Source organism: Cyrtonyx montezumae, unplaced genomic scaffold (genome assembly GCF_038088225.1).
Source record: "Cyrtonyx montezumae isolate F1298 unplaced genomic scaffold, pur_monq_1.0 scaffold_11, whole genome shotgun sequence".
In the NCBI taxonomy this organism is placed as follows: Eukaryota; Metazoa; Chordata; class Aves; order Galliformes; family Odontophoridae; genus Cyrtonyx; species Cyrtonyx montezumae.
This window is the reverse complement of record NW_027071837.1, coordinates 14984286-14997301: the sequence shown is the minus strand read 5'-3', so window position 1 is coordinate 14997301 and position 13016 is coordinate 14984286. Positions and strand designations below refer to the sequence as shown.

Sequence of the window (13016 nt, the reverse complement as noted above, 5' to 3'; positions counted from 1 at the left end):
TTGCTGATGTGCTTTGTGTCTGCTGGAGGATGAATGCTGCTGACTAATTATTTCTGCCCCGGGACTTGGGTTGGGTTTTTGGTTTGTTTCTGTAAAGGTAGTTCTTATTCTATCTGTTCATTCTTTAATTTCTTAATGTTTAACATGTGAAAAACGTAATTACTTCTCTAATGCTTCTTCCATTCTGCTTTTCTGTAGAAAGAGGTACAGTTCACGTAGTGCCACCTTAGGGAAGTTAGCAAGAGAGAATGCAATTGGTTTTAGATGGGATTTGTTATGTTCTTTGATGAACTGCCCGAAATTACAAAGATTACCATGCATGGACTGTTTTGGCTTCAAGAGAAAAACCTGTCGATCCTGGTGTGAAATATTGCTGTTATGATGTCAATATTAATCATAGTAGAAATTGTGCTATAGGGCTTCTGGCAGGGTCCTTTCTGTTACACAAAACACCAAGCAAGTTGAAATGCAGCCTACGTCTGTTTTCTTTCTTTCTGTGCTTAAGGGATTTGCTGATTCACTGCTGACAGTGCTGGCTTGCTGAAAGCTCTAGCTCTTTCAGGTTTTAGTTTTTAAATTTAGTTTTTCAATACCCAAGAAGCACCATTAAATGTAGTGCACTAGATGTGTGTGCAGGACCAGTCTGCTTATGTATGATACGTGACACGCAGATGAAGGCAGTGATGTGAAAGTTGACTTCTTGGGAATCTCAGTTTTTCTTGCATATATTGGCTGTTAGGATTCCCTAATACCTTTTCTAGCTTTAGTTGGGATTTTTGTTTTTTCTTGGGCTAAATGGAAATTCACTTCAAAGTAACGTTGCCGTTCAATTTTTGTTTGTTGCTTCATTCATAACTTGGCCACATCTGATGAATGCATCGTGTCCTTTGATTCCTTTTTGCATGTCTTTAATTTAAGTATGTGTTTCCTTCCTTCTCCACCTTAAAGGACAGATGACATTAGATTTAGGCTCAAAGCATGTTAGATATTTTGGTTAGTTAATCTTTTTCTTCTACTGCTTCCTTAGTCCTTTATTCTTTCTTCTTTGCTTCCAAGTTAAAAATCTTGTAATGCTGTGGAAAATGTTGGGTTTTGTTCATGTCAAATTCTGTGGAAGAGGTCCTTTATCTTGCATGACACCTACCCATCCAACCCAGTATTCTGTCTGGGTAACATCACTGTTTCTTTCATTCTCACTGGTGGTTTGTTGGCATTTTATATTTGTTTTCATCTGGCCTACTGGGAGACAGCCTCTGTGGTACCTACTGGGATGTCTACTTCCCAGTCTTTAGCTATTCCTATTAACATTGACTTATCCTGTCTCACCTTTATAGCTCAAACTGCAAAAATAAGATTGTTTTCTGACAATATTTACTTGTCTTTGCATCTTTTAACTGACTTTCCTACACTTCTAAAGCAAATACAACTTTCTCTTTGAAAACGCTGTACATATTGCTTTTCCAGCTCTTGCTTACTTGAATTGAGGCTGTTTGTTTCTTACATTATTTTTCAGCTCTCTATTTTTATATTTGGCTTTTTTTTTTCCTGCTGCTCTGCATTCTTGAAATCATTTTTTTGCAGTACTTCATTCAGATTTGTACTTCAGGAAGGATTTAATAGCCATACTTGTAAATGGTAACTTAGTTTGGTTTGTCTAGAAGGAAAGCTATCTGATTGAACTGTAGAAGTGGTGCTCAGTGTTTGTGTGCTCTGTTCGTTCTTTCAGCTTCAGGAAAATCAGGATGAAATAGAGAACATGATGAATGCAATATTTAAAGGTGTCTTTGTGCATAGATACCGGTAAGTTGTTTTTTTAATGAGTTTTAGCTTAATTAATCCAGTTTATTAAGTTGGTGATAAGTTGTTTCTGATTATTTATCTTCTTGCTCCTGTTGCCTTTCTTGTGTCTGCAGAGATGCCATTGCTGAAATAAGAGCTATCTGTATTGAAGAAATTGGAATATGGATGAAGATGTACAGCGACGCCTTTCTCAATGACAGTTACTTAAAATACGTAGGGTGGACTATGCATGATAAGGTGAGATGCCCTAAGGATAAGGAACAAAATCATCAGTCATGAAGTCCACGTTGTCAGTTGTTGATCCTGCCAAGCCAGGTTCTGATCTCTCAGCTGTTCTAATCAGTCACTGTTTTACTTATCTCTCTAGCACTGGTGTTTAAGATACATATAAAGTACTGGGAGGGTTTGAATGCATTTAGAGAGTATGTATAGATTCGTAGGAAATGGCCCTTGCTCTTTATCTAGTTACTTATTTTTTTGCTGATGCAGACTTCTGTTTTGTAATTCTATTTAAACTGTATGCATTTCATGTGGAATAATCCAGCCATATAGGCAAACAGTTTCTCTGTTTTGCCAAATGAAGAATCTACTGTAACATCCCTGTGTAATTTTTAAAAACGTATGAAAAGAAGTCCTCTTTGGTAATGGGGAGTGCCTCAGGCTGCTACTTGCAAGCTGGAGATTATTTTCCACTTGGAGTGGTCAAACGACATAGCTTGTGAATGATCCTTGATTAATTGTAGGGTCAGCAGATTGCCACAGATATTGTATTGGAGATTCTCTTCCAACTTGCAGTGAAGCACATTTGGGATTCTCACCCATGCTGTTTGTGGGTTTGGGATGGCAAAAATGGTTACTCCTGGCAGTGGAGTGATATGAAACTGTGTGAAGTCAGTTGTCCCAGGCCTTTGCAAAGTTCGTCCGTATCGCTGCGTTTTGGGAGCAATGCTTGTCTGCTTGGTAGTTCTGATCTCACAAGAGGTGTTTGATAATGCTATAGATGTTTCCTGTTTTAATTAAGTGAAAGGAAGCACGTTGTATTTTACTTCTAAAATGTCGTAAGCATTCAGAATTTATCTTTAGAGAATGAAACAATTATATTTTGACTTAAAGATACCAACTACAATGCAACATTGATTTTTTTCTTTACTTACCATAAAAAAGGACGTTCTGATGTCATTAATACGGTTACTGATAGTGCACCTTGCCAACATTTCGTTTTTGAATAAATTCAGATGGCTAAAGAAACTTGTATTTTATGATCTGAAGATTGCATCCTGTATGTGAATTTTAATCCAGTTCTTGAAATTTTATTGTAGCAAGGGGAAGTAAGACTGAAATGCCTAACTGCTCTGCAAGGGCTTTACTATAATAAGGAGCTTAATTCCAAATTGGAACTCTTCACCAGTCGATTCAAGGTTAGTGTGACTTAATTTTTTTTTTAAGAACATAGGAAATTTTGTTTGTTTGTATGCTTTAATTCCTTTCTTTCCTTTCTCAAAATACCTTCTTTTGTGTTCTTAGGATAGAATTGTGTCTATGACTCTTGACAAAGAATATGATGTTGCAGTCCAAGCAATAAAATTACTCACTCTTGTTTTACAGTAAGTATATCTCCTTAACTGACCTATAACAAATATTAAAACATGAAAGTATTTCTCCTATCTGTGAGCAAGGGCAGTAGCTTGACAGAACATGGATAACCTGAAATCTAGAGAGATGTCTGTTTCTTATGCCAGAACAACAAAGTGTTACGGAAGTAATCTGGCTAGGAGAGTGCTGCTACTTACCCATCACAGTTAAGTATGCATAAGGGCTAGAAATGTAGAATTGAGGCTTGTGAGTTAGAAGCTATTGTGGAAGACTTAAACTAAAGAAATGCAGTGTTTCCTGAATGGTAGTTGAACTCTGAGCTTGGGGACCTACCAAATACCCTTACTGGTTTGGAACTTTTGCACAGGGAGACTTAGAAAAAATGTTTTAGGATGCTCATTTGAAGGGTAAGTTTAGATTCTCTTTGATTTCTGTCTCCCCTTGCTGGAGTTCCTACTTTTTTGAGACAGCCGTTTTTTCCTCTCCTTCCTCCCATCCTCACCCTTAGGAGTAGTGAAGAAGTTCTGACTGCAGAAGACTGTGAAAATGTCTACCATCTGGTTTATTCAGCTCATCGGCCAGTAGCAGTTGCCGCGGGGGAATTTCTCTATAAAAAGTAAGAGGGGAAGTTTTATTTGGTTTTATTTGCTTGCTTGTTCCTATAGATTGTGCTATAATACTATGTTTATGTTTAACTTTGATTAAGAAAAAGTGAGTGATAAACGCCCAGATTAAATATTTAAGAGAACAAGACTTCCCATTTGATACTTTTCAGGTCTTCACTTAGTATTTCTTTGCTACTTTCAAGTCTTATGTCGAGAGGCTCAGTAAATGTATTTTGCTAAAGGGGAGCATGAGACCTGAAGCACCTGCAGTTATCAGTGATGTTTGTCAAGTATTTGTTTTATAATTACATGTTCCACTGGAAGCTGTCAGTGAAATGTAGTTATTCAAATGACTTTCGTATCAAATGACTTGCTTTCAAAATAAAACCAGAGTTTCACAGTAAGATAAGATGAGCCCATTTGACTATGGCAAAGGCAGGAAGAAGACATTTATCTTGAAATAATTCCTTTTTCAGGCTTTTCAGCCGCAGAGATCCTGAAGATGATGGAATACTTAAGAGGAGGGGAAGACAAAGTCCAAATGCTAATCTTGTGAAGACGTTAGTGTTTTTCTTTTTGGAAAGTGAAGTAAGTTGAACTGTGTGGATGTTTTATTTTGTTCTACTTAACCAGTAGGGACAGATGGAGGGATATTAGCTGTTAATCTGTCTTAATTTTCCTCTATTACTTGGGCAGTCTGGGGGACATAAGACTCTCTGGGTTATGTTTACTTGAAGGATCTGCCAGGTACGAAGTTAGGAGATAGGCTGTGAGTTCTCCTTCAACAAAATACTCTTGCCCCCAGTTCTCCATGATAACATCCAGTTGAAAAGAGATTGTGATTTAGAAATTTTTATGAGGAGAAAAAATCCTTGAGAAACGTGAAATGATCCAGTACACTGAGCACCTGATTCTGAAAAGGTCCCGAGGACCTCCTTTTGATGAAAGAATTGAGGGTGTTTGCTGTTTCTCAGGATCACTCCAGTGGGTCATATATTGCAGCTCTGGAAACTGGCCACACAACCACTGCTACTTACCTTGTTTCAGAACCTGCAGCCTAATGGTTTTGCATTATACTTTTTTGTATACTTACCAGGATAGAACTCAGTAAAGGTTAAACAGGAGAAGAAAAGGCAGCCAGACAAGCAAGCCAACCCATCAACTGTCTAAACAACAACAACAAAAAAACACAAAAAGCCCTACCAGATTCTCACAGATCCTGCAGCACTTAATTCTTTGTAACAGCTGATCTGGATTCATCTTTTAAATTAATTTGGGAAGACAGGTTTCTGTTGAACCAGACAACTCACAAAGTTACCTGATTTTGTTTGGCTTTGACCTGGTTTTGGCAGATTCAGAAGCCAGCAAGAAAAAAAATCCTCCTGTTACAGCAACTTGAGTAATTAACTTTACTGCTGATAACGAAAAATACTTGTTCTCATTTTAGTTGCATGAACATGCTGCTTATCTAGTGGACAGCATGTGGGACTGTGCAACAGATCTCTTGAAAGACTGGGAATGTATGAATAGTCTTCTGCTGGAGGAACCTCTCAATGGAGAAGAACGTAAGTGATTTTAGTTGAACTTTCTGTATATTGCTATGCAATTTCTGCTAGCTGTGATTTATAGAGGTAAGATGCTTAAATCCAGGTCACCATACATTCTCTGTTCTTTGAATGACTGTGATAAATCTGTAATTATGAAGGAGTGAGGTGAGGAGGAGTAGGAAGAGATCACTTCTGGTGGGAAAAAAGACAGAAAAAGGAGGGAATAGACATGTGTTGTCCAGTTCCCCCATTGTTCCACAGGTTCAGACTGTACTTGCAGCATTTGAGTAAGTAAGTTGCTTGTGAAACTAGTTCTTTCATTGAATATTAAAGCCACCATATGGGAAATCACTGTCATTTCTTTAATGACAGTAAAAACAGACATAAAAATAAAACCCACTTGAGATAATTCCGTAATTTGTAGGTACTGTGAAATGGGGCTCTGAATGACGAAAGGGAACTAAAATGGTTATGAAACTTGATATTCAGTTAATATTCTCTCAGTTTTGAATATTTTCCTGTGCTGTTCTGTGATGTGCTTAAGTTCTATTCCCCTCTCCCCAGCTGGAATTGAGCTATTGACCTAAAGTGTCTTATTTATTTTTAATGTCTATTTCTTGAAATTTCAGCTTTAACAGATAGACAGGAGAGTGCACTGATTGAAATAATGCTTTGTACAATTCGGCAAGCAGCTGAATGTCATCCTCCTGTGGGAAGAGGAACGGGAAAAAGGGTAGGAAACAAAATCCTGCTTACCTAGAAATGTGCAAGTGGCTGTGTGGGGAAGACTGTGTGGGAAGAAGGAAAAGCTTTTAGGCTGTTGCTGCTGAAGGGATTGAATTCAGAAATTGAGTTTGTCACAGCAGCCTCCAGTGTCTGACAGCCATGGTTTGTGCACTTTTTCATGACTACAGCACGTGTTTAATGTTTGGACTACTGTATTTGTTTTTGCTATTAAAGATATGGAATTGGTTTTAAAGAAGTGTTGGTTGGAAAGAGTCCAAATTCAGTATTTGGAAAAGCTGTAAAGCCCTTTCAATTTCAAAGAGCAAAATAAGGGAGAAGGAATATATTTTACAGCCTCTTCGGAGGCGCCACAGTGCAACCAATCGTTTTTTTTCTGATCACATGAGCTTTAGACAGACCGTTTTTACTGAGACATTAAGCAGAGAGGAGGGCTGCTTTAAAGACTGGTGCAGTGTTGAGAAACCCATTCAGGTACAAGCTGAGCAATTATTTATGTGTCTGGTGGTTGGCAACCCTGCCCATGGCAGAGAGATTGGAACTCTATGATCTTTCAGGTCCCTTCCAACATAAGCCATTCTATAATTCTCTGATTCTGTGAGATGAGTTGAATGAAAACAAATGATTAAAAATGGTAAGAAAGCTGAAAAGTTTGCTGATCAGGACATTTTCTTGCAAGGAAGGTAATGCTTTTATCTGGGTTGTTGCTTCTGTTTTCATCATAATCTTGGTAGGATAACCTGCAGTTTTGAATTGTATTATCTGAGTGCTGAAAAATTTTATATTTTTTATATTGAAAAATTTTGTCTATATATTTTTAACATTAATAATTCACAGTGATGGCAGAAGGTTTGTGTATTGGGTTGTCATTTCATTCATGGCAGTGAAAATTTGCTCCAGAGTTGCTGGTTGTCCTTTCTAACACTACCAATACTTAGGTGCTGACTGCAAAGGAAAAGAAAACCCAGTTGGATGACAGAACAAAAATCACAGAACTTTTTGCAGTGGCTCTTCCACAGTTGTTAGCAAAGGTAAGTTTAATTCCATCTCTAGCTGATGGGCTGTTGTTATAATGTTAAATATAAGCTATTATTTATGGGAAATAATAGTTTTTGATTATGTCTCAAGATTTTTTTCATTAAAACCTCTTTCTTCCTCATCAATCTTACAGTATTCTGTAGATGCTGAAAAAGTCACCAACTTGCTGCAGTTGCCACAGTACTTTGATTTGGAAATTTATACAACAGGGCGACTAGAAAAGGTAAGGAAACATTCAACAGTGTTTCATGCAAAAGGGGGGGAAAGCCGCAGTCAAAAGACAGACTTTCTCACCTGAAATTCAGTCACTATTCTAGGTACAGCTTTTTTTATTAAGTGTGGCTTGCTTTATTGAAACCCTCGTTGAGGATAAGACATGAACTTTAGCTGCAATGGTCTCTCTTTTCTCCTTCTCAGATGCACTGTTTTGCTGCATTGTTGAGAAGCAAGTAGCTAAGAGTCATTGGGGTCAAAACAGGAATAAAATATTTAGTTGCCAGCATAGCCTAAAGGTGATAGAGCAGCAGTAAAGCAACTCAGGGTGAGGAGAGGTGTGTAGGAACAAGTGAAGTTGGTTTCTGTGCTTATGCCTGGGTGTCATGCAACTGAATCTTCATTTATACAGCTTGTGAGACCACGTACAAATGTTTGTGTGGGTGGGAGGTAAGTGCTTCGATGTTGTTTAATTGTCATTGAAAACTGAAGTGTCAGATAAACCCATACCGACAACAGCAAATTTTTAATTATTTCCTAAGAAGACATGAAATCTTCAGGCTTTGACAGGCTTCTACTTCATTTTAACTTGTGAGTTTTCCTCTGAGGTTCACCAGGTTTCTGGATCAGCTTTAATCTGTACCATAGTTCTAAGAGAGAGGAGGGAAGTAAATAAAACCAAAATGAACTTTTAAAATTCCTTAAGCATTCTGTGTTGTGTGTGTTGTCATAATGCCCATGTGTTTGTGTACTGACATTTCTTTTCCTCGTTGTTCTCGTAGCATTTGGATGCCTTACTGCGACAAATCCGGGATATCGTGGAGAAGCACACAGACATAGATGTTTTGGAAGCCTGCTCAAAAACATACCATGCTCTCTGTAATGAAGAGTTCACAATCTTTAACAGGGTTGATATTGCAAGAAGTCAGTTGATAGATGAACTGGCAGACAAGTTTAATCGACTTCTGGAAGACTTCCTGCAAGAGGTATTTTAATGTACAGCATCAACTTCTCCTGCTTTTGTAAATACGTCCATTATGTTTTTCTGCCTTCCTATGCAAGTCAGTGAATTAGGGACTTGAAGTGCAGTTCCTTTAGATGAGGACAGTGATTCTTGAATCTGCTTTAGGACAAGTATCTTTTGGGAATTTGAGATAAATTTCAGATGAAGTGTGAAATTGTGTGTTCACCGTCAGGCTTTGAAGCTTGTGTAGCTCTGTTGTTGTACTGGGGTTCTCTTCAGATGTACTGGTGCCACCAGTCTTGCCACTGATAGCACATTGCTGTTGATAGAAGCTCAGCATCTCTGGGAAACACTTCCCCTGCCTTCTTTGAATTACACGCAGCTGCATTTAATAGCTTAAGAATATTATTTTGTACCTACACTGTGCTAATTAGAAGAGATAATTTTTTGATACTTTATTTAATGCAACTCTGTGGGTCTCTGACATTCAACCAAAACTTGTTTCTCCTCCTCCTCATCTGTGATAAGGAGCATGGGAAGCTTCCTTGCTAACTTTTGGCCACACCTCTCAGATGCAGGCAGACTTGTGCTGAGCTTTGCTTCTGTCCCTCCTGCTCATTGGCTAGAACTGGGACTCCGCAACTACGGGGTGCATGTGGGCCCAGGAGGGATTGGATTGCTCCTGGAAAAGGGAGTTATGTCCCCATTTGTGACAGATAGAAAGAACAGGGGGTAAGGCAAGGAAATGAAGTGTCAAACAGGAAAATGCTCTGGTAGGACTGGTGAAACCCACAGTGCTTTGTTAATGTGTGTCTGCAGAACGGTAGCATGCAGGGGACTTGTGTTATCTCTAGTATACTGATGAGGGTTTTTTGTGACTTTGGGTAGTGTACTTCAATAGATATCTTTATGAAGCTTTTCTTTCGGCTGCTTTTCTCTCCTCAAGTGCAAACTTGTCAGAACTTGTGGGAAAATCAGAGCAAAACACTTCCCTTACCTCTCCCTCTTAAATACTTTCTAAGACTTCTTTTTGTGATTAAAGACTGAGGTACTGACCCGTGGCCCAGCTAGTCCAGTATCTATTGTCTGACAGTGGCCTCTGCTGGATTCTTCAGAGAAAATGGAAGCACCTACATTAAATGTTGTGTTCAAGTAGCCTAAGTTTCTTTTCTTCTCTCTTGTACCCCTCCTCCCCCTCACCCCTGACCCAGCGTATTTTTGCTTGTGCTGCTGACTGATTTCTAAACATGAAGGCTGGTTGCTCTTCCTGCAGTCTGGGGCATGCCATGCATTACCTTCTCTCTCACACTCTTCAAATCCTCTGAAAAAGAATACACAGAATTGAGAAATAATTTAGATGCAGTTGTTTTTCACAATCCTCCCCCCATCTCTCCCTTATTATTATTATTATTGCTTTATAAAATTTTTCTCTTTGTAGTTCCCTAGTTTCCTTAGTGTACTCTGTTTGGGATTTCTTATGATGTGTTTTTGAAACAGGGGGAGGAACCAGATGAAGACGATGCTTATCAGGTCTTGTCAACACTGAAGAGGATCACTGCTTTTCACAAGTAAGTAGCATTCTGCAAATACATGTCAGGGTCCTTGTCATGTAATTTTGGTTGTTGTAGTTTTGTTATAAAATTGGATAGCTCTAAGTTTTATGCAACTTGTGTTTGTTCTAGTCTGAAAGATGGAGTGTCACGTAGAACACATCACATCTCTTGAATATACTAAGAAAATTGAAATCTTCTGTTTTGTTTTGGTGCTGCATGTTATGTGTGTGTATATGTATGTACATATGAAAAATGGATACTAAAAAACGTAAGCTTTTAGTAATTACTAACATAACTTTAAATTACAGAAGTGATGTTTATTTTACATCTCTGCTTCCTTTTTAATGCTTCTAGTGCCCATGACCTGTCAAGATGGGATTTGTTTGGCTGCAACTACAAGCTATTGAAAACTGGCATTGAGAATGGAGACATGCCAGAACAGGTCTGTAACTGAAATATGCTCTTTAGGAACAACAGCAAATAGCTTTTGTTGCTGACTTTTTCTTTTTTACTGATCTTTTTCATCTAATATGTTGTTTTCTTTTGGATTTCAGATTGTTATTCATGCACTGCAGTGCACTCATTATGTAATCCTTTGGCAGCTAGCAAAAGTTACTGAAAGCAGTTCCACAAAGGTATGCCCTTTTCCACATATATTAGTAGACAAACATTTGTATGTACCTGTGGTGTCATCAGCTGGGAACTGTGATAGAATGGATTAAAAACCAGAGGTGTTCAATACAGATGCCTGTAGAAAGAGTTCTTCAGAATCGTTTCAGCAATGTAATCCTTGACTTTTAAGTCATACTATTTCTTTAAATTATTATGTTTTTATTATTGATGCATACTATGGTTAAGTTGATAGAATTTTAAGTCATTTGAGTAAAGAAGTGGAATGCCTTTTATTCTGGCATGGTAGCAGTGCTAAGGAGGAGTGGGAAACCACCAGGAACGCAGTAGTCCTACTACTCTGAGTAGTTTGAATTTGTTTGAAAACTGACATATTGATGACAGATATGTGAGTAACAAAACCTGTGAGATAACAGGAGTTTGCACACTGTCACAGTGCTCTCACTGCTCAGTATGCTGCAGTCGTGCTTTGCTGCTTTTCACCAGGCCTGTGTTAAATGTTAAAATGCTTTAAATGAAGACATTAAAAAGTTTAGCTTCATTTGAAATTTCTTCCTGAAGTCGTGAAGAGTCCTTTCAGATTCTGTCTGTAGTAGTCTTGGAGGACAAAGCTCTGGCACATGTCGTATTGCAAATTTCACTTGAGAAAATTTAGGAGGAGGGTTAGTGGATCCTTGTGACCACTAGATGCAGCACAGCCTGTGGAGTGACGTGGTGGTTTGCTGTGCAAAGTGCATAATGAAAGGAGGATGACTTTTGGAAAGCCACCTGTTTTATAACAGACTTGATGAGTTCCAGAACATTTTGAAGATCTTCTATGTGCATGTATAGATGATGTAAAAAAATAATTTGTACTCTGGATGCTCATGAGCATTCTTTTATACGCTAGCTTCCTACAGCCTCATTAGAAGGATGAATGTTGTGCTCTTATTTGCACTGTAGCTGCACTTTCTGTTATTAGGGTTACTGCTAATTCATCCATTTTCAGATCTGGAATAAGAAAATGTTTGGGATGTGTTTTTGGTAGAGTTGTTCTTTTCTGAATACTTTGCTATTGCAGTTAATTTAAGTAAAATATGTTGTGGGCATGTGTCATCATTTTCAGGAGAGAAAAGAAAGTATTCGATAGCTTACAATCAATAAATTGTGTTTTTAAATTAATAATCCATTGTTATGATCCCTTTGGTTTTTTAATACTGAGAATGTATAGATATTTGCTTTTTTTCTTTATTTTGAAGTGTGATAGTGTGAGCATCCAGTAGATGATAGGAGTGGAGAAGCATGCTGCCTAATTTGTGCCAACGTTTTTTAGTTTACAGTAGCGGAACATTTGTGTGAGATCATGATGGCTTTTCTTCACATTTTCAGTCATGTTAAGATTTGTTAATCCACTGGGTAATTGTGGCCTTACTGACTCAGTAATTAGAGTGTGTTAAATAAAAAATTGGTCAACATATGCTGGCTAACGAGCTTAGCATTGTAGCGTGTACAAAACAGAGAATGTCTGATACAAAGTGCACACCTACACTGTTGAGAACTCCTTAAGTGAGTGAAGGATTTGGAGGCTTTATTAGCTTTTTCCTTAAAAGAAAGCAGCAGTCTGAGTTTTATTGTGTTTTATTTATTTTGATATCTTAAACCCAAAATCTGAAGCTGAGCTAAATTTTGAGGAGTTTGGTTGGAAATGAAATTTCACTGGCTGTACAGTGCAATGAAATCTGTGATGCAGTTCAGCAGGAATGAAAAGAACTTACTGGAAAAAGTAGACTTTTATTGATACTGTTTTTCTGCTTCTGTATAGTAAAATCTGGTAAATTAAGGCTCTTGTAACTGTGGTTCAGAAGTGAAACCTATTGTATTATGGCTTGACTGCTGCCATATATCTCAGGTACAAACAAAAGTGATTTGTCTTCAGGATCCATGAAACATAACTGCAAAGAATTTGAAATGCAGACCCAGAAGTGACCAAATGTAGTGTGCCTGAAGATCTTGGTTCTCTAACAAAAGTGAACTGCTAACTGCATGCTCTTTGTGAACAGAGTGATGAAGGATGAGGATTACCTTCACAGAATAGGCTGCTTAATGAAAGCTGTATAGGAAATTTGATCTTTATTACAATTTCAAAGAATATTTTTTTTATGAAGGAAAGAATATATTCCTGTGTGTAGTTCTCTTAACATTGGTATAGCAATGTGCGTGGTAAAGTTGAGAGAAAAGGTGATATGTAGTGAAAGAGTTCTGAAAACATCCTAAAAGAGTCTCTTTTACTGAAAGCAAGCAAGCAGCTGCTGCTTTTCGTACTCCTGCTGAGATGAAATGACACATTATA

The 13016-nt window shown here is 37.9% G+C and overlaps 1 protein-coding gene across 4 annotated transcripts in view; it reads left to right on the top strand.

The window, feature by feature from the left end:
- Positions 1 to 13016, top strand: part of STAG2 (STAG2 cohesin complex component) — a 62135-nt gene that overhangs the window by 36242 nt on the left and 12877 nt on the right. For all 4 annotated transcript variants that reach the window (XM_065729663.1, XM_065729664.1, XM_065729665.1 and 1 more), the window contains 14 exons: positions 1727 to 1800; positions 1914 to 2037; positions 3120 to 3218; positions 3325 to 3404; positions 3902 to 4009; positions 4475 to 4586; positions 5446 to 5563; positions 6175 to 6278; positions 7228 to 7320; positions 7461 to 7550; positions 8323 to 8526; positions 10002 to 10072; positions 10412 to 10499; positions 10612 to 10692. In XM_065729663.1, coding sequence (XP_065585735.1) covers positions 1727 to 1800; positions 1914 to 2037; positions 3120 to 3218; positions 3325 to 3404; positions 3902 to 4009; positions 4475 to 4586; positions 5446 to 5563; positions 6175 to 6278; positions 7228 to 7320; positions 7461 to 7550; positions 8323 to 8526; positions 10002 to 10072; positions 10412 to 10499; positions 10612 to 10692 — 1446 coding nt within the window. The remainder of the gene's footprint in view (positions 1 to 1726; positions 1801 to 1913; positions 2038 to 3119; positions 3219 to 3324; positions 3405 to 3901; positions 4010 to 4474; positions 4587 to 5445; positions 5564 to 6174; positions 6279 to 7227; positions 7321 to 7460; positions 7551 to 8322; positions 8527 to 10001; positions 10073 to 10411; positions 10500 to 10611; positions 10693 to 13016) is intronic.